The 21804-nt window shown below is 43.4% G+C and overlaps 2 protein-coding genes across 3 annotated transcripts in view; one reads left to right on the plus strand and one right to left on the minus strand.

Moving 5' to 3' along the window:
• Positions 1–442: 442 nt before the first annotated feature.
• The window catches only part of alg2 (ALG2 alpha-1,3/1,6-mannosyltransferase), a 31497-nt gene continuing 10135 nt past the window's right edge, over positions 443–21804 (minus strand). The window contains exons 1-5 of one of the 2 annotated variants that reach the window (XM_083761951.1): positions 5965–6083; positions 4219–4390; positions 3909–4046; positions 3305–3472; positions 443–2071 (exon numbers count right to left, since the gene is read on the minus strand). In XM_083761951.1, the coding sequence (XP_083618077.1) occupies positions 1331–2071; positions 3305–3472; positions 3909–4046; positions 4219–4389 (1218 nt within the window). In that variant the 5' untranslated portion in view covers position 4390; positions 5965–6083 and the 3' untranslated portion in view covers positions 443–1330. Of the gene's footprint in view, positions 2072–3304; positions 3473–3908; positions 4047–4218; positions 4391–5964; positions 6084–21804 lie in introns of those variants that run through there. The other variant, XM_083761950.1, reaches the window with a different exon arrangement.
• On the plus strand, positions 6423–11312 carry sec61b (SEC61 translocon subunit beta). Its single transcript, XM_083760546.1, has 4 exons — positions 6423–6558; positions 7177–7274; positions 8386–8490; positions 10392–11312. The coding sequence occupies exons 1-4, from the start codon at positions 6556–6558 to the stop codon at positions 10477–10479; spliced, it is 294 nt and encodes a 97-aa protein (XP_083616672.1). The 5' UTR covers positions 6423–6555; the 3' UTR covers positions 10480–11312.

The following is a 21804-nucleotide window of genomic DNA, read 5'->3' on the forward strand; positions in this document are numbered from 1 at the left end:
GTGACAGAACTTTAATGCTAGAACAAGTAGTAGGCCTACTGTCTGAAACTCATATCATAAGTGAATATACCCCCATGTCAAACAGGGATTCCGTCTTGGCAGAGAAGTTGGTCGAAGTGAGAGCTGGATTTGTATCCCGGACATAATATGAAACTTACAGATTGCAGCTTTAAGACAGACAGCCTAATGCATTGCAATTTCTCCGTTATGTACATCATGTTGACTTTGTTAAATAAACACTGCTGCAAATCTTTCCCAGCCAGGTTGAAACGTTTTGATAAACAGCTTGACACACCATGGGGCTGTTCAACTGAAAGAGCAAGAGATGGATTAATGTTAACAATGTTTCTGTGCTTCTTCTCTCACCCACAAAGTCCATAGTAAACAGTATTAAAGGCCACAAAAAACTTCCCAACAAAGCAAACAACACAGAGTCAGGAAACTATGTGTCCTCGTTGTTTATTAAGACCTCAGGAATGTCAATAAGAGCACGTCTATACAGTAGGAGGGCCGAAGAGGCCAGCGCACAGACGCCGACCTTCTGCTATTCTCCCTGCTGATAATGACCGAGTCGCAGACACACTGCCCATCAGCCAGACTTCTAATAAAGCCAAACAGTCCCTATCATCTGCTAATAACCTCAGAGCCATGGACAGGCCAATGCGCTCGCTCATTGTGAGCTGTGAACAAGGCTCTGAGAGGACAGGAAGTATCGCAAAGCATCTTGCTTATCGATTTGGTGCTGTGGGCTGCCTCATGGCGCCTGGTGGTAACTACATTCTTCCTCACTCCCATACACACACAGACAAAAGGCTACTGTAGAGAGGGGGGGGGGGTTGGAAACAACACATAGACAATGCAAAACATTGCAGTCTAACAATCAATCTTTTTGGTACACTCATTTCTTAGGCCCGTGGTTGTGGTGCTGCCGCACACTTACCACACACACACACACACACACACACACACACACACACACAGGTTGGTATTTCTACAGCGGCAGGGCAGGTAAACTCGTTACTCTTTTGTTAATTGGTACAGAGATTCCATCTTTTTTTTCTCTCTCAGCAACCCCTCCAGGGGAATGCTGATTAATTGTCATTAGAGTCCTCACAATATCCCCTTTCCAGACCTCTACCATCACACACATACATTCTCTACGTTGCCAAACCCCCCCACTACCCCCTACTCCCTGTGGACTAATGCAACCTCAACCTCCAAGTGTTCAGTGTTACGGAATTGCTGCTCCCAGCAGCACATCACGGCTCGAGACCAGTGTGTTGTTCTACCCAGTTGTTCTCCCGTGGTCTCTCTGCCAGTGGCATTGGCTTCACTGGGTCAGCCTGAGGATGTAACCATGTAGCTGGTCTGAGAAGGCCTTCAGAGAGAATGTATCCTGCACCCTCCTCCTCCCAGCTTGTCCCATGTCCACACGCAGCTGAGGCTCACTCAGCAGCCTCTCCATGGCTTTGGAGAAGGCCTCCGCCGTGGGCTCGCACAGGAACCCTGTCTCCCCGTCCACCACACTCTCCAGGGGCCCCCCGGAGTTCACTGCGACCACGGGGCAGCAGCAGTACATGGCCTCCACGGGAACGATTCCAAAGTGTTCTCTGCTCGGAGTGTACAGCACGGCCGCGCTGCCCCGCAGCAGCGCCACCTTCAGGGAGTCGGAGGGCGAGCGTAGGAAAGTGACGCAGCCCTCTAGGCCAAGCCGCGCCGCCAGCTCCTTCAGCTCCACGTAGTGCTGCACGTTCTCAGTAACTCGTTCGTCGTACCCCCCCGCCACCACCAGGTGGACACCTGATCTCTGCCCCGGGGACAGGCTCTTTCTCAGGGCGGCCAGGGCTTCAAGGGCCAGTCCCAGGTTCTTCTTGCGTTCGTAGCGGTTAAGAGAGAGGAACGTGCAAGAGGTTCCCTCTGGGAGCAGTCCTTGGAGGCCCTGCTCCTCAGTGGGGGGGCAGTCGAAGGTGCTTGTGCTTAATGAAGGATAAAGGACGTCCGTCTGGACTCCTCCGAGACTAAGGAACGTCTCCCTGAACACTCCTGCAGTGAACTGGCTGTTTACCAGGATCTAGGAAGAAGTAGAGAGACATCAGTTCTTAATCATCTCATAAATTGTACACACATTACCTATCATCTTAGGTTAGAGTCTAAGATGACAGCTGTATTTAGTAGACTTGCTTTAAGTTAAGAATTACTGTATACAGTACTTTATTTTTACGTTTGTGAGTTCTTAATTAATTCCAGTGCTTTTTATAAGTGTATTTATTTCACCTTAACATGGGATATGCTTCCCCAGAAATATTACATATGGCTTTCTCCAGCAGCCAGGCAGACAGAGGGAGGATTATATTTCTTCTTTGTTAACATCTCTACATTTCTTAAGTTTATTTTAAATGTCTGTTCGAGATGGCATGATTATCAAGTTAACTGCATCTGCTAAGTTGAAATTTAAATTCCAAAAAGAGAGGTTGCCCGTCTCTTACTATGGCAACTTTAAAATGAACCTGCAAACAGACAGGTTAAAGTTTAACCATTAAACTGTGGCATTTGGTCATAGTATAAATAAGGCAGCAGCTTTGACAGGCCATGTCGCATCATGTTTTATGACCCCAGTGCATATGGTTGATCAACAGGGTTTACAAGACAGTGACAGCTTTTTGTATAACATTGGGTATGCAAAGAAAGTGTGTAGGCCTACATAGTTTTTTTTCCCCATGCCAATTCTCTTTCTTCCCTTTGCTGTAACTGAGGTATTGTGATTGACTGAATATGTGGAGGTAATCATTGTATACACTTAGTTATGACAAGTGCACTGTTTGTCAGTCTCAGAAGAATCCATGATGATTTGTCTCTTGTGTGTTTGACTGAAAATGCCTTTAGAGGTTGCTGGCTGGGCTTAGCCTATCTCAGCTTGATCGATCCTGATCACTCAATTTGAAATTGGCCGTAGTGGAAGTGAAAAATCTGCATGTCGCATCAATCCAGATCAACTCAGACTCCAAGTTTAAGTTCAAGATATCTTGAGTCAGCTTTCTGTAACAGAGCCCAGGACTTTAAAATGAGGGCCCACAGGCTATCGGATGTGCTGCCTGTGAAGATTAGGCTGGTAAACCATGTCTTCTTTTAAATCAGTATATATGTAGATAGCCATTTTACAGTTTTTGTTTTTTGTACCTTGATTTAATTCCGGGACATTGTGTAGTTATTATTATTATTGGAGGTAATATAGAACAACCAAATGGGTTCTGTATGAAGCCCCTGACATGTCCCTCTACACTAGCCAGCCTGGTAGGGCCCCTACCATGTCAGCCATGCCAGTGGTACGTTCCTCCAGCCAGTCGATAGGAGCACGGTACAGCTTCTTCAGGGCCGACGTCCTCTGGGTCAGCAGCTGGTCTGGGAAGTGACAGTAGAACAAAACCTTCTTCCTGTGACGGGACAGCCTCAACACTGGGATACACACTGACACCTGGGGCAAAATGAGAGCAGGCCCGGCGCCAGGATGAAATGACAGAGGGGGCAATCGGGGGCAGGTATTGGACATGAAGACAATGCGCCACATTTGCATATCTATAGAGGGCAGAGGCGCACGATTTCGTTGGCTTCCTTCGGAAATGTACCATTGTTTTGTCTGTAACTATTTGATCTAAGGGGGCAAAGAGGTTGATTTAGGGGGGCAAACACCCCCTTTGCCCCTCCGTGGCACCGGGCCTGAATGAGAGGTGTATACAAATAAACACAGAGAGGAGAGAGAGAGAATGACAATGTACTTGTACTTGTGAGAGAGAGAGAGAGAGAGAGAGAGAGAGAGAGAGAGAGAGAGAAAAAGTCATGTAATAGAGACAGCGATTGAGAAATACACATTACTGGTGGACAAAGTGAGAAGCGAAGTGAGTATTAATGACCTGATCACAGAAGATAACATCATATTCAACCCCGCTAAAGAAGATCAGGTAGACAGCCACATAAATCATCCTTAGGTAGGCACATAGTGCATGCAGGTAGCCGCCCACACTGGTCGGTAGCCAGTCACCAACACACACCTACAGAAGAGAGCGAGAGAGGGGGAAATTATTATGGGAAATACTAAAAAAAGTACTTAAGTACAGTACTTGAATAAATGTAATTAGTTACTTTCCACAACTGCATATTATAAACACACGGTTATCTGCAGAGGTGTATGAGGCATGTGTGCGTGTGTAGCCATCTACCCACCACAGGCAGGTCTGGGTCCAGGGTCTCAGGGAAGCAGTGTGTGGGGTCATGATGTGCTGTCCAGATCTGAACACTACACCCTTGAGACTTCAGTGCAACAGCTGCATCCACCACCAGCCGCTCTGCTCCACCTATGCCCAGGTCTGGATGGAGGAACACCACTCGCGCCATCCTTCAGACAAAAAGAAAATTTTCATTTTTAAATTCCATACTTTTCCAGACTCAAATTTCCAGAATTCTTGGTCAATTTGTCACACATATTTGACATCTGATCTGAGTACAAATAGAAAATAGAACTAAAGTCCACTGACTTTGCTTCATTGTCTGTTAATAAGAATAACTGAAACGGTCATATCATATTTCCCAATAATATATTATTGTATTATGTATTGTTCTCTGTTATAAATAAGAAGGGAAAATTAGCCAAAACAAAATGATTACATGTTTGCGCTGTCTGTGCTGTCTAATTTATTCACCGTGTCCATGTGTGTGGATTTGGTCGAGTCTATATAGTCTATAGTCAATATGTCAATAGTCTACTATGGACTCTGGAAACATCATTATTTTTCTATAGAGGGTATGCGCATGACATCATCATCAAACCCGGAAGTTATGCAGGAACGCCTACTGAGTGGCAAAAAACTACTTTCTGGCCTTGACAGCCCATTCATCAGAACAGAAAGGTTGTATTTGATTGCATTAAACGACGATAAACAACTTTGTCACTAATTTTGCCACTAAATTTGCTCGATTTGCCATTCACTTCATGCATATGCATACCCTCTATACACTATACTTTTCCATACTTATTTATCCAGACCTGGAAATATTTTAGTAATTCTTGTGTAGGAAACTGTGCTTCTTTGAACAAAAGTGCACCTGGTTTGAACTTCTTGAGCTCCTGAAAATGTGTATGCTTGACACAAGTCAGAATCCTCCCATGTCACCTACAGTAGCATAATGAAAAGTTGTGTGTTTGGTGGCCTGGTGGGAGAGTAGGTAGAATTTGCTTAAGTCACTCACTCAAATGATTTGTATGGATACAAACACCAGTCTTCTGCCACAAGAAGACCAGAAAATCTAAATTAGTATCCACTGTCTATAACATCTTTGAGGAGCTGCCGATGGGTGGATGGATGATTTTATTTTATTTGAGTGTACAACTGAATTTTCTTGATGGCAGCAATCCGATGCAGCAATAGAATGCATAGTAGCAATATTAGCAGCATAAGTACACACCATAGTTATTATCCACAATGACATATGTGGAGCTGCTCTGCTGACAATTAGAAGATTAGCCTAGCTTTGTGCAGACGTAGTATAGTATAGGACCTTTTATAAATGTGTTTAACACCTAAAACAAGCTTTAATCCACTGTGGTTACCTAGCTACTACCATTCTGAATCAATAAACGTGGCTGCATTATATTTGACGTCACATATCAGTCAGAGCACCTGTGTGTACATTGATAACATCATCATACATGACATCGTCTTGGCTGTTTAATTTGAAAGAAACGTTTTAATGTTTAACGATCTATAGACAGACCTTATTTAAGAAAATTAATTAATACAATTTGTTTTGGGGAAATATAACTTTAACTGTATCGTAATAACTAGTTTGTAATTGTATAATTACAAATGACGGTTGACAAATTAAATGGAATTCGAACAGTGGTTAAAAAGGAGGGGGGATCAGACAATCACACAACAAACACACAATGTCATTACATTACGTTTACATTACCTTTGTATCTCGAATCTAGCCAAGTTTGTACACCTCTGACCATCACAATCCCTGGTTCATTTATCGTGAATTAGCCTGAAACTCTACCATTCGGCCGCCATGATGGCTCTAATACTTCATTGTAATCCAACGACTGTCATCTCCTTGTAGGAACCACAATGGCGTCTTATTCCTCTACCTTCCTGCTAGACACGTCACCCCTCGCCAGAAGCGACCAAAATCCTGCCTGTAAATGTCATCACAAAAGCCAGGTCCAAATACGAAAAAAACGGACAAATAATGTTTTTAAATCTGCCCTTCTACAACAAACCCTAAATGTGTGCACACGAAACAAGTCGTTTGGTCGTTAGTTTATTTTAGAGAATGAGCACGCGGTCAGGCATCTCCGTGGTCCACTGCGGTGGTCTTGTGTTTTAGCAGTCGTGTCCTTTTTAGACTAGCGTCATCTTTCTGGGCTCTCTTCGCATGTTTCACTGACTGGCTGCCCACTACTGCTCATTGACGTGGACATCACATCAGGGTGAACAACAATACAACATCACTTCAGGATTTCATCTTCGTCCTACAGCAGAACATTAATTAACAGCTAAAATGGTGAGTGTGTTTCCCTGTTCTTCTGCCTCTATCTGGAGAACGATAGAAGCCAGCTCAGTTTCATTCAGTTTCAGAGCAGCTAACTATTCTGGAGCTAGCTTGCTAACTGACTTATGTCTTTTCATTTGTAGACGTGGCTAAACATTGGATTTGGCTGACTAGTCTACAACCCTTTCAGTTGATTTCATTTTGTGAAAGGATAACTGTTATTAATACAGAACATGCCAACAGAGGCCATCTATACTAGTGTATTACTGTATATGCAGAACATGCCAACAGAGGCTACAGTATGCTAGTTTATTACTGTATATGAGCCAGCCATAAGAAGCTAAGGCCTTATAGCCATCAATTCCAGAGAAAAGATACTTCAGACTCAGAGTTGGGATGTGGTTGTTAATTCTAGTTGTGTTTTTGCATGTGAATATTGGATATGGAGTGAAAGTCCATGTAAATTAGAGTTGTGTCTGTCTCTTTAACCCTGAACTAAACTTGAACCCTGAGGGTTTATTGGGTTATCCTTTTAACATTCTTTTGTATGAATCTGTGCCACTGTGCCTTTTTTTTGCAAGCATCAATGAATCTGTATTGTGTCACTATATTCTTGTTTTTCTGTCTCAGCCTGGACCAGCAGCAAGTGCAACCAACGTTGGGGCTTCCAGCCGCTCCCCCAGCAAGACAGTAGCCCCCCGGGCAGCAGGCTCCACAGTCAGACAGAGGTAACTGTCCCAGTCCCACATCCCACCAATGTGACCCATGTGCTGCTTAAATCCTTACTGTTTGCAATGTATCCTGCCCAGATTATGGCATAGGCATTAAATGAATGAATTGGCCCATGATCAGTCAGCTTCTTCCAAAATTATATTAACAATATCGACTATACCCGGTGTGAACCTTGCCAACAGATTATTTAGCAGCTAGCAACGTTTAAGGCAAAACAGTGGTTCTCAAACATTTTCGTGTCAAGGACCTGCAAATTGATACGTATTAGGTAGTTGACCCTTATTTGTAAATATTTTGTGCCAGCAGCCAGGGACCCCAATGGGAAAATAATATTGTAAGGTTTGTTGTTGTCCTTGGCTTGTACACCTGTCTATACTGTAAGTAGGGAGAGTGAAAGCTAGTATGATACCTAACTTCTAGACTGTGACACAATAGTGAAATGAAAAAATCCTAATTTTCTTGGGGGTCCCCGGACCCCACTCTTAGTACCACAGGTTTAAGAACACACACACACACACACACACACACACTCTACATCCATGTGGCATTGTAATGACAAAAGTGACAATGTACACCAAAAAATCTAATACAAATTATGCTGTCCATTATTGTCGAGATATACCTCACCCTCATTTAATATAGTGGGTAACATAATGAATGAAAGTGGGCTTTCTTTCACCCTCCCCTATGTTTTTGTGGTCTCTGTAGATTACAGCAGCAGATAGATGTTGGTGCTTCACTGCTTTGGCCTTAATCAGTATGTAATCAGGAGCTCATTGTCCAGTCTCATTATTTATTACCCATTAAAATCACCCTCTTCATTACCTCCTTAACCCTCATTTAATCTCATCACTAGAGTAAACTATCCATGAATCACTCAGGCCTGCCATCTCTAGCACCTGTATTGTGGATGTAGTGTAAATCTATGATGGCCTGGGGCTGATTAATGACTGCTTTTTATGGGTCACAGTTCAGATCCTCCTCAATAGTGGATGGGGGACTCAAGATATCTTTAGACTGGTCTGAATTCTCACTGTGTGACCTTACTCTTTTGGGTAACTGATTTAGAATCTTGAACTGAGTGAGTTTATGTTTTTGTTTCCGTAGGAAAGCAACCAGCAGTGGTACACGCAGCGCAGGCAGGACCACAACATCGGCAGGCACAGGGGGCATGTGGCGCTTCTACACAGAAGACTCACCCGGACTCAAAGTGTAAGACTTCTATAGATGTTACCAGCACACACATTGGAAATTGTTTAAATTATTTCTCAAACAGAGAGAAGTAATTGCAACAATGTCCAAACTACAATAATTATGGTGTCACAAACGTATTGGACAACGCAGCGGACTGTCCAAGCTGCTTCTTTTCACCTGACAGGGGGGAGTTTCCCTGGCCGGACGTAGCGTGTGGTAGTTAGAGACCAGGATTACTGCATGTTTTTTGTGAGGGTACCTACCCTATGGGTCACGGGGAGAACATGCAAACTCCACTCAGAAAGGCCCTTTCGCCAAACTCCGCCTCGGGTATGGGCACTGATGAGAGAGGACAGAATACGCCCACAGCGTCCCCAGCGGAAATCAAACCCAGGACCATCTAGCTGTGAGGCGACGGCACTACCAACTGTGCCACCGTGCCTCTTGTACACCGTACAATTCTCAGTTTGATTAGGTGAAGGAAGGGCAGTGTATGGTAGACGGATGTGTTGTTGGCCACCTAACAGCATGAGGGAGATTCAAGGATCAAATGCGATAGTATTTGCGCTTTTGATCCATGAAAATCTGCTTGAAAACAGTCCCATGATTTGTTATTGAGCCGACACACAAGTCACTTCCGCGATCCGAGTCACAGACAAAGAGCAAAGCGAGCCAAGATTGTCTCTACCCCCTCATTCACTGCATTGGACTGGGTTTCCCAGAAGACCTTGCAAGCCGGCGGTTGGTTGATTTCCGGTTACGTCATCATACCTAATAGGTTGTAGAGGCTTATTGTCGGTATCAGCCAGAACGCGGGAGTCTTATCCGCTTTGCAGCGTGGTAGACCCCTGGGAGATGGATTGCTGAGGTGAAGTGCAACACCTGTCGCCTACCATCACCCAAGCCGTGGTACTCATACACTGTGTTGGCGGTGCCTGGGATTGTACCCATGACGTTGTGGTCAAGAGGCGAGTGCTGTACCCACTGAGCTACCGGGACACTGCTCTCACAACAATTTAGCATTGTTGCATGTTGGTGTGTGTGCGCGATTTCAACTGTGCACGTAAGCGTACAGCTTTCTAGTTTGAAGCAAGCATACCATCTCTCTCCTAAAAACACTCGGCACCATTATCATAAACTTCATTCCACTACAGAATCCTCAACAACACTCATGTCTCCTGACCATACACAGCCATGGTGGATCAATGGTGCTGTAGTGGGTATTGAGCAGTGGAGGGAGGGCAGTCTAGCGGGTACAGTGCTGTATATCGAGTGCATGTTTGTTCCTGCTTTAGACGCTGGTCTCAAAGCTTCATTAAAGGATCTGCTCTGAAAGGTCAACTCAATTACAGCCGTCTGACAGGAGGATGAGGAGGGGGAACCGGAGGAGATGGTTGGCATGGCAATGCTGCTACTTAGCGATGCACCCCATCCAAACCCACCCCCCACCCGCCCCACTCAGTCCCTCCTTCAGAGATGAGAGCCCCTCCTTATTTCTAGAGCTCATCAATAAAATCAACCACTCCAATAAAGCCTGATATATACTTATTTGCATGCCGGTATCTCTCAGCGCTACAAGCTCGCAATGCAATGTCAATGCATAACTAAAGCCCAACACACACCGTCTGTGAAGCGGGTGCACAGCGACGCGGCGGCAACGCCTGGAAAATAGAACAGTGGCGTATCGGAGCGTCAGGCGAGGCGTGAACGCGCGTCTGACGCCGCCGGTGGGATAGGTTCATTGAAAATAACGGAGGTGGCTGTTTTGACGCTCGGCGTTCACAGACGGTGTGTGTTGGGCTTAAGTATAAATCAGGCATTAGTCTAGTCGTGGCTTGGATGGTAGAAAATGGTGAGTGTGATGTCAGTGAGTGCAATAACCTGGGTGTTAATGATGATTTCTGTGTTTCTTTTGACAGAGGGCCGGTGCCAGTGCTGGTGATGAGTTTGCTGTTCATCGCCTCTGTCTTCATGCTGCACATCTGGGGGAAGTACACCCGCTCTTAAACTCCGCCCCTTGACCACCAACCCTCTCATCTCCGCCGCTGCGACCCAGCTTCTTAACACAACGGACCTGGACCAAACGAACGAATGAACTTCCATTACTCCTTGGCTCCCCTCCCCCGACACTACATCGTACACGCACACCCCTTTGCTATCGCTCATACAACCTGAGTTTGTGTGACCCCATTTTAGTTGGTGACCTTCATTTGCATTGATATCCACCTTAGTTATTTTTTTTACCGATCTTATGTTTTTAAGACCAGTCGGATGAAGGAGAGGATATAATGTGTGTAAGTGTGTTATCCCCCTCCCTCTGAGCAGCAACAGCGGAGCACTGTGAGCTGGTTCAGTGTAGCGTTCATGGACATGGTCATTTTCAGGCCCCCACTCGACATCTCTTTTCTGCCTGATTTAGAACATGCAAGTCCTTTTGTTAATGGCATTTGTACAAAAAATATTTGATATTACACAATAAAAGACATTAAAACATGTGTATTTGAATGGAAGCCCCTGCTCATTGGAGAGATGCAGTTTATGTATCCAAGAGGGTTTTTATAACTACACTTTAAATGCGTAATGTTGCTGGTTTGAGGTGTCATTTGAAGCAGCCCACAGTAGAATATCACCTGCAGTGTGGTAGTTTTGTTCTCCACTGAACATTTCACAACTCATCTTGTCTATTCTAGGTCTGTGCCAAATGGCATGCAAATTTATTTCACTTTATCATCCAATGCATTTCATTGAGCAGTGAACACAGAAGATGTGGCAGAAAGTTCTGATAATCACAGCAAAGTATTTTAAATAAAGTTGTACACTTCAGTGTGATTAACAACTTATTACACTTGTCATGATGTAGCTCAAAGCCAAGAATGATTCCCCTTTAATGTGTGACAGCCTATACATTATCACTAATCCTAATCCTGAGTGTTACATTACTTTTTTCGTTTCATTTCTTTTTTCACAGTTTTGTTTATTCAAGATTCAGGGAATACAGTAAATCAAATAATGACAGCATATGTGACACACCCATACGGAACATATCAAAGAGATAACATGTATGATCTAGCCTGATGCCAGAATTTTGGCTGGTACAAATGCATCTCTTGACATAAATCTGTTACCTTATAACATAGAAATGGAGATGTCAAGATCTAATGATTTACATTAGATTACTAAATATGTCACATGAGCCGTGCCCCCCCCCCCCCCCCATTTCGCTCCTATAGCTACTCTGAATCAAGTGAGCAACACCACTTGATAATAAAAATAAAGCTTGTGTGGCCATTAGAGATACATTAAAATGATTGTCCTGGAAGAAGTAGCTGCAGCATAATTTAATTTTTAACAGTGATTTCTGATTTAAGTAATTTACACATGTAATCTTGTATGGTAAATTACATTTTTCAATTGTATTTTTGTGCAGGCATTTAGACATTTGCGTTATGTATTGATTGCTGATACAATACACATTGCTGTGTATCAATCATAGCTGTGATTTGAGAATACTCGCCTGCAGTGATATTGACCACCTGAGGGGGGCGCTGCAGATTGTTTGAATATCACTACGAGACAGCCCTTTGCAGAGAGGGACGAGCATGAACATACTGTATATTCCACTGCACCTTTCATCCTATAGGACATTTTTACATTTTTTATGTAGGCTAGTCTGACCATTGATTGAATGAGAGTCCAGTGTATTCAGGTGGACTGAGCTTACATTTATTATTTATTATTACATAATTGCCATAATCATTTCCATGTTGAAAAATGTTCATACATTTTCAAACATCAAAACATAGCAGAAGTACAACCTCACAATGCATTGCGATTTGATGCGTTGTGGACTTGTAGATTGGCTTTCATTATTCTTATTCTTTAAGCATAACGTTATTACATGTCAGTAATTTAGGGCATTATCATATCTGCACTGTGGGCTGTTTGTTTACGAAGCCTAAAAGGCAAACAGAAATGTATTTATTTTTCATGTCTTGTAATGTTAAAAAAAAAACGATTAAATCGTAAATCTCAATTATATGTGTGACAATTAACTGTAAAGTAATTTTGTCATGATCATGACAACCCTATAGCCTATAGCGCAATGTCAACAGCACATACTGTACTGTAAAACCTGCGTTGTCCAATCCACATCCACAGGTTAGCTCTTAAATATCATCATACCACAGGCTGTGTATGTGTGTGTGTGTGTGTGTGTGTGTGTGTGTGTGTGTGTGTGTGTGTGTGTGCGTGCGTGCGTGCGTGTGCATGAGCTTGTTCAATATGTTTAACGTAGCGTTTGGATCCTGTTCATTAATTCATCCTGTTGTTACTGCTCTGCTTTCCCACAGGCTTCCAGTGTTCGTGGCAAACCTGGGCACTGCCACCCAACCCCCCCCCCCCCCCCCACCCCCACCCCACACACACACACACACACACACACACACACACACACAGCAAGCTCCAGGGCCCTGCAATACGCGGTGGCGCAACACGACAGTGAGCCAGAATAATTCAACATAAGAATTAAATATGAAGGAGGCATGGCACGACTGTCCCTCAGTGTTCAGCAGCCAAACAGGCCCAGTCAGCATGTGGAACACTCCCTTTGACAATCTGGAAACAACTACCTGTAGTTCCAAACTCCGCTTGACAATGTCTACACTATAGTCAACGCACGTAAGGGAAAATCCCGTTAGTTCTAAAACTAAATCTAATCTCTATGCCAGGCGGTTTAGAATCTAAATATAAATATCAGGTTCTGCCATTATATCGTCATCTTAGATATAATGGCAGACACTGAAGCCACCACACTTTTGCTAGCTACACCGATGCTATCTGTGTATGAATGATAGAGGTTTCATAACACTACTAGCAGCAGGAATAATGTGCACTTGCACATTCCCACGAAGCCATTAAGCAATAATGAAAAAACAATGTTCAAGTTTGTTTGATCTGCAAGATCAAAACATTGGCAATAGAATAAGTATAAGAGTTGATGGACAGCCTTAAGCCATGGGGATCAATTTACACATTAGTCAAGGCTGAAATTTACAACTGTATGATTTACTTTATCTGTTGATGAGATGATTAGATAGAGGTTGGATTCATTGTCCTCTCCACCCCGAGCACCACAGAGATTCCAGTAACGTGTACATGCTGTGTTGCCACATAACTCAACACTGTATACATCGATAAAAAAGCCATTAATGCAGTAAATCAACCCCAAAAATGCACAGTGTAATATAAAATCTGTCTCATGGAAAGAGAGAAAAAATAATGAGAAATAGGAAGAGGAGGAAGAAAAGAGAGGGACAGATCCAGCAGTTCTGCTTCTTCCTCTCAAGGTATCTTTTTTCACTAGAAACCATTTCCTATGATGAAGCCACAGCCTTTAACAAGGGACGGTCCCTGGTATATGCATGCATGCACACAAGCTCCTATAATGTTATAGTCAGAGTGCACACGCACGCACACACACGCACGCACACACACACACACACGCACGCACACACACGCACGCACACACACGCACACACACGCACACACACACACACACACACACACAATATTACACCTGCCACCTGCACATTTACTCATACATACAGGACCTGTAAATAGGTCACATATATTCTGTGGTTTATGAACGGAGAAAAAAAACTGTCAAAGAGCTAGACCCCCCCCCACTCTTCTCTTGCTTGCCTCTCTTTCCCCCCTTCTTTCTTTCTTTCTGTCTGTCTGTCTCTCTCTCACTCTGTTACTCATACACCACACATAGCCACCATGCCCAGAGCATTTCAGATGCATGGCAAACACTCAGATACCTCCAACCCCCACACACAAACACACACAAACATAGCCCCCATAGCCCTGGGAAATCCATCTGCCTGCCCAAAGCACCAATAAGACTTTTCAAAGATTAGATATGCATAATATTTCTTCCTTGATTGAGACTTTGTGTGTGTGTGTGTGTGTGTGTGTGTGTGTGAGAGAGAGAGAGAGAGAGAGAGAGGATCATATGGTTGGTAAAGCATGGAATGGACAGGTGGTCAGAATCGATTCAGCCCTCTGACCAAGAGCATCCTAAGGGACATCTGAAAAAAGCCGAGAGTCGGTGAGGTGAGGGTTGGTGAGCTGGGAGGGCAGTGGAAGAAACGTCCACATCACAGAGCTCCCCTGTGTGGCAGAGTCCACGGTGTGTTATGATATCAACACTCCATGGGACGTACACACATCATAAGGTTACAATTCTACAGACCACTTAAGTACCTTACCTCCTGTGTGTTGATCTCTATACCGATACTGATGTATACATACATACATGGATACAACCGTCCACTATACGACTAAAAGATATGGATTTGGAAAAACGAAACAAAACTCTCACTCTACATTGGGATCAAAAGACTGTAGCAGCAATAACACATACTGTAGATACGTGTGTGACAGTGTGACAGTGTTTGTGTGTGTGTGTGTGTGTGTGTGTGTGTGTGTGTGTGTGTGTGTGTGTGTGTGTGTGTGTGTGTGTGTGTGCGTACGTGCGCGTTCATCAGTGGACTCACTCAGTAGCTTCTCAGCTGTGTAGACATTCTGTGTAATATCCAGTGATCGTCAACATGCTGATCTGATCACTGCTGACTGGGTGACTAGCTTGTTCTGTAAGAGTATCTGCGTTCATACTTTGCCATGCGGTGGCTGCAGCCATCGAGTGTCACATGGACGGAAGTATCTGTGTGTGTGTGTGTGTGTGTGTGTGTGTGTGTGTGTGTGTGACGTGTGTGTGTGTGTGTGTGTGTGTGTGTGTGTGTGTGTGTGTGTGTGTGTGTGACGGCCGAATAAATTGCTACCCTTCCAATTTAAAAAATAATAATCTCTGAATTAAATTGAAATTGATGTAATTCATTCTTTATTTCACATAAATTCTGCTTTTGATTTACAACCAACATATTGATCCTCCTCCAAATTGGTAATCACATTACAGTTACTGGTCTGGTCACTTTGGAAGTTACTAGTTAGTAGTTACTTGCGTCCTGCTGCTGCTTTCAGCAGTGTTGCGTTGGAGAATAATGCACACAACTAAGGAGATGAGTTGAACAGGTATGCAACTTTACTGAGAGCTGAAAAGGTGCGCCGGAAACACACTACGCATTTTGTTGTATTCCTTCACTTGTTCAACAACCTGGTATTAAAGAGCATAACGAAAGATCTTGTGTATGTCCTCCTTATTAGGATTATAAAGATTTGTTAAGTGGCAAATTATGTGACAATGCATCTCAGGCGATTTCATGGAGTAACGTAAAGAGTAGTTACTTTCTCCAGGGAGTAATCAAGTAATGTAAGGCATTACTTTTTTCAAAAGTAATGTGTAATGTGTAGTGTATTACCGGTACTTTTATGAGTAACGGACCCCAACTCTGCCCATGACTTACATTTTATATAGCAACCTATATGCCCCTAAGATCCTATGAACGTCCTATCAACAGTCGTAAAGCAATGTAAATCAAAACCACTCTCCAAAGAGCACTTAGGGATGGCTGCAATTCAAAACTGTCCCCAGTAAAAAACAAAAAGGCAAAGTCCCCCTTCTTTTGATTTCTAATAGTAATAGTACTGTATATTTAATACAATAACATTCATTAAATGTTCTGATGAATTGAAAATGGAGGACCCAATGGAAACAAGCCTAGTGCTTTCTTGTTTAGTTTTTTAAATCAGTATCAATCAGCATGTACAGTATGTATATTTTTCATGGTGAATGGTGCATTATTTAATCCACTTCATTGAACCCCAACATCCATATTCTGGGGAGAATATTAGGCAGTAATTTGTCAACATTAGCCAAAAATAGCAGATCTACAAGCTCACAATGCTTGTAGATTTGTTATTTTTTTGTTGCTTAGAATGTAGGCCCTAGATGATAAAAAGTGGTCCAAGTACAGTTGCAATTCAGGTCAGTTTTACAATAGAATAGAGGCTTTAAGTAGTTGATAAAATGCTGGCAATACTTTTATTCGTGTGTGTATTCTATTTGTGTGCGTGCAGTGCCTTCTGCCTTCCCTTGCGCATTCATCATAAGATCAGTAGTCACTGACACAGAGTTTCTTCTCAGCTGATGAAGACATTCTGTTTAGCAGCCAGTGACCAGCAACATGCTGATCGCTATGCTGAGAGGTGATAGCTTGTTCACTGTAAAAGTATCTGCCTTCACACTTTTGCACATAGTCACAGTCATATGTTTGTGTCACAGGGACAGATTTGTGTGTGCTTGAGCAGTGGTTCTTAGTTAGTTAGTTAGTTAGTTAGTTAGTTAGTTAGTTAGTTAGTTAGCTAGTTAGTTAGTTAGTTAGCTAGTTATTTTTGGTCTTCTTTATATATATATATATATATATATATTTTTTTTTTTCTTCTTCAAAACAGTTGTTGAACATACAGTACAACTTAGTTATATATATATATATATATATATATATATATATATTTATTTATTTTATTTTTTACAAATAACAGATTCTGGGCCAAAGCTGAGACGAAAAAAGATGATGAGAGATGAAAATAAAAACATCCTGTATCTCTCTACACAGGCTCAGACTGGCTTAGAATACATACTGTATGTATTCTGGTTTATTAGTTAGTTCGTTTCCATACCCCAGCTTCACTCGCGCACGCAGGCACGCACATGGTGCGGACTGGGCCGCTCGAGAATTGTCCCCTGTAGGTTGTAAGCCAGAGATATGTCACCGCTGTGAACAAATGGCAGACTAGGAAACACAGGAGGAAGGATGCCACCAGGAGGAGGGGCATCTCTAGAAGTGGGTCGCCAAGAAACAATATGGCAAGATTCACGACTGAAGTAATGTTATGGCTGCTGTGCGCAAGACCTCAACCTGAAGCTGAAGTTGAAGTAAACACTAGACAACCATACAATATTCAAGGTGTTCTTTCTTCACCCCTTGTTGAGGCTTTGTCCTCTTGTACTAGCTCTTTATGGGAAATTATTTACAACACATCGTGCAGTTTTTATGTTGATTGCCTTCGAGGCCTGAGAAGTACGTGTCACTACCAGTTCTCCTCAATACTTATTTTCTCTTACTCCATCACTGAACTTCTATACACTTCTAACACACGTATACAGCAACAACAACCTCTAAAAAAAAAAAGAAATCATTAGTTTAATGGCACAATGGTCTGTGATATATGGAGGATGCTGCCTGTGACTAGACAATGAAATGTGTTCAGACTGGTATGGCCCATCTGGTCTGTTATTATAAGTCACTAAGCCAGTATGAAGCAGCCAAATAGAATAAATACCTAATAAATATCACAACACAACACAACAAAATCAGATCAAATCTATATTTTGGGTTCATTTAAAAACTTTTGAATGAACCCCCCCTCCAGTTTAAAGGAGTGCCGTGATTCTTTTCCACCCTAAAACATGATCATCAGGTCTTATTGTTATATAAGGAGGTATAGTTTTTTTGTTAAAACAGTATTTGTTAAAATGTAGTTTTTATGTGGGTACGCCCACCAGTTCATTAAGTATGCCTGGTTTGCCTGGTGGGTGGTGATGGGTGGTGATCCACCTGAACTGAAGCCGCACCTACAGCTGTAGTTGTATGATAAAGAGGGAGGGGTTAGGGGAGGGGCTGATAGCGTGATGTCACTATATTACTGTTTATTTCATTTGCCCGTTTGACTGTCAAGGGTTCAGCCTCCAGGAAGAAACCCTAAATACAAAGTTAATACACCATTGCACATAAAAGTACTGTCATGAAAAACTGGAAAAATAAAAAAAATTGTGGCACTCTCTCTTTAAATTACTCTGGGAGCTTCAATTTGTCCTCAGTCTTTAGTTACACAGGTTTAGAGACTGACTTGTAGATAGATAGATACCTTTATTGATCACATGGGGGATTTTCAGTCGCCCAGAGTCAGCACAACAAGGCAAGAATATAAGGCCAAGCACTGTCAGACTAACAACTTTGAATTAATCTGAAAGGATGAAAGAGTGAAGGAAGGGACATGGATGAAAAAAGGTAAAGCATAAGTTCTGAGGAATTAATCAGACAATCACTGCACTCTTGCATTTCAGTAACCATTCACATATTATTATTTAACCACTTTGCTCTTGACTAATCAAACAGTTAATGCCCTGACTCACTGGCTCATCAACCTAACAGACCCTGGTATGACAGTGGAGATGTATGATATTAAACTGTCTGGGGGTAAGACAGTTTGAAAGGCTGCTGGGATCCCACGAGGACCGTCAATCATTACCTCCAAAAAAGTAATTAGCCCCACCTGGCTTTTCAGCCCTTTTTTGCCACCTATACCAATAAATTACACCTTTACAGTCAAATAAAATTTTATTGGTGGAATTATGTCACCCTTTGCATGGATCTAGTGATCCACGCGATATGAAACACATTTGTAATGCTCCAAGTCTAAACACACATATGCTCTATAAATATTGGTGTTTACACGGAGGAACAACCAGCGGGTGAGACTGGTTACCATGACCCTTTGACACACATGGAAGCAGGTGTCCCCTACCCTCTCACCAGCAGTGGGGCAGCCTCCGCGTCAGGACCGTGTGACTGTCCAGCAGGGCTGTGATGTCACAGGCATGTGTCTACACCCCCCCTCCCCCCCCCAACACCACACACCCCAGTGACCCCACCACACCCACTAACTGAGGCTGAGGGGGATGACAGGGCTCTCTGGTGACCGGCTCAGGTGTCAGCCTTGTGCTTTCTAATATTAGATAGTTCTAATATCAGACACTTGGCCTGTATGTACAGTATAAGAGGGGCTTGATGTGCTTTGTGTGTATGCGATGGGGGGTGCGTGCGCGAGTGTGTACTTGAGCGTGTGTTTATGCAGAGTGTATTTTTAGGGGGGCTGTATTTTCCACTCCTTGTGCAGTGGTGGTGACGATGGAGTGGGGGAGGTGTAGGGGGTGCGTGGGGGAGGTGTAGGGGGTGCGTGGGGGGAGGTGAAAGGTGAAGAGGGGGGTGCGAGGGCTCAGTGTAATATGTAGGAATCACCTGCCTCTTATATCATTTAACCTTCATTAAAGCCTCCACACAGAGTGAACTGCTGATCCAATCATTTAGCAACTTAAAGGACCACTTCACCACTTTTCAACCTATCTTCATATAATAGGTCCTCACTAATAATCATGAAAAAATTGTGCAATTTATTTCTACTCGGTCTGTGTCTCATAGGAGGGCTGTGGGCAGTTCAGAAACCGTCCTCCAGTGACATCATCGATGGGGAATACAAGCTAATAAAAACTGCAGGCTTTCTAGTCCTGAAAAGTTGCAATGCGAAAATGGAAGCCATCGATCTCACGATGATGAAAATCTAAATCTTTTTGTAAAATAATCTGCCTAATGATGACTGTTGGTTGTCGGACTATTGGCTGTCGGACTATTGGTTGTCGGACTATTGGCTGTCGGACTATGTTGTCTGTACTGTACTGTACTGTACTGTACTGTACTGTACTGTACTGTACTGTACTGTACTGTACTGTACTGTACTGTACTGTACTGTACTGTACTGTACTGTACTGTACTGTACTGTACTGTACTGTACTGTACTGCCTCTCATCATGCACCTGTGCATGTGCTACACCGTAGTCTGTACTGCACCATGTACAGCTCAACAGCACCACTTTGTCACCTGTTGGTACTCTGAACATACATACAGACATACAAAGGGACACACATTGCTGATCCTTGGAGTGGCAGCACCACTCAAAAAAGTGAACCTACATGCCCAACATAGGGAGGCCAGGTTGGAAGAGGTGCTCGGGTGGCACAGTGGCAAAGTCCCGGCTTACAACCACGGAGGTTGGGGGTTTGAATCCACTGCAGTGCTTTGTTGAGCGTCTAACAATTGGCCAGTGTTCAGGGCTGGGGTGCCACAGGACAGAAGCTCTACATCCTCCTGGTGGGGGCAGTAGGATACAACAGCACTGACATCATACAAATGTGTGGGATGAGGAATTAATTGGCATAATGTGAATCTGCTGAACATTTGGTACTCCTGCATCTCCCCGGAGGTCTGGTCTGGTGATTGGACAGTGCCTAATTCACTGGCTCTCAACGCGAGGTTCAAGTACCCGTAAGGGGTCTGTAACTCCAAGAGTGTACAGAGGGTTATCTCTGGGACCCCAATCTACACTGCAAAATCCATATTAATTGGAGTGTGTAAATGGAACCAAATGGAGCCGTTGCATTTGTACAGTCTCCATTTGGACCCTAATATAGCATTCCTGGAACTTCCTGGCTGGACCCAATGTTTAATACTACCAATGATTAATACTTGTATAAAGCAATAATACAATAATACTTAATGTGCGACAAGGTAACATTGAGGCTTTAGTAGCGTGTCATATGAGTGACAGCAGGACCGTGAGGGAGCGAGGTAGTGAAGTAGAGGCCAGGGCCACCCCTTATTCTGATGTCAGAGGCACATGAGGAGCATGCCTGTGAGTAGTGGGTGTCCCTGTCACGTAGCATGCACACACACTATAGAGTGCAAGCGCACACACACACACACACACACACACACACACACACACACACACACACACACACACACACACACACACACACACACACACACACACACACAATTAATCTGCTCTTCTTCTGTTTCTGTCTCTCTGGCCTCTGAATAGCTCTAGTAAAGTGAAGGTTGAGAGACACATGACATAACACATTTTGGTAATGGAATAGCTACAGTTTGCTAAAACAGAGGTCATTCCCCCTGCTTGGATTTCAGCACATGCTCCATCGGTTTATGGGATGGTTTAAACACATTTATCACCGGAGTAATCAATAAGAAAACCCCGTCCATGTCCCATGTTCTTGAGCGGTGCCTCCGCTCCATTATGCAGCTATGTGTGTCCCTGTGTGTACGTGTCTACATGACCAAGCACGGAAAGCTGCAACATGGTAACTCTGTCATTTCTCGACTGTTTCGGAAGTGGGGCGGCTCGCCGGAACCCTGGGCACGTTCCTGGAGGTCTGGATGTTCAGGGGAATCCCCGGGGACAACCTCACGGTAACTCTGTTATTTCTCGAAGATGTTTTCCAAAAATAATCAAAGCACAGTACAGAGCACAGTACATTACAATACAGTACAGTACAGAGCACTGTACAGTAAATATTACAATACTGTAAATGTATAGTTGCACCACTCAGTTCACACAGGTGTGATTTTCCTAACCTTTGAAGAATCACCCGATCATGTACGTAGCTCCATTGCACAAACGTGCGCCTTAAAATAGCGCCATCGAATGTCCAAATGTCTGAAAATATTCTA

This window comes from Protomyctophum parallelum (genome assembly GCF_964188405.1).
Source record: "Protomyctophum parallelum genome assembly, chromosome: 3".
Taxonomy (NCBI): Eukaryota; Metazoa; Chordata; class Actinopteri; order Myctophiformes; family Myctophidae; genus Protomyctophum; species Protomyctophum parallelum.

What these genes read in the sequence shown, in the direction of transcription:
- sec61b (XM_083760546.1), top strand. An exon ending in GGCTCCACAGTCAGACAGAG is followed by an intron (nt 7,275 to 8,385) that starts GTAACTGTCCCA and finishes TTGTTTCCGTAG; the next exon opens with GAAAGCAACCAGCAGTGGTA. An exon ending in GACTCACCCGGACTCAAAGT is followed by an intron (nt 8,491 to 10,391) that starts GTAAGACTTCTA and finishes TTCTTTTGACAG; the next exon opens with AGGGCCGGTGCCAGTGCTGG.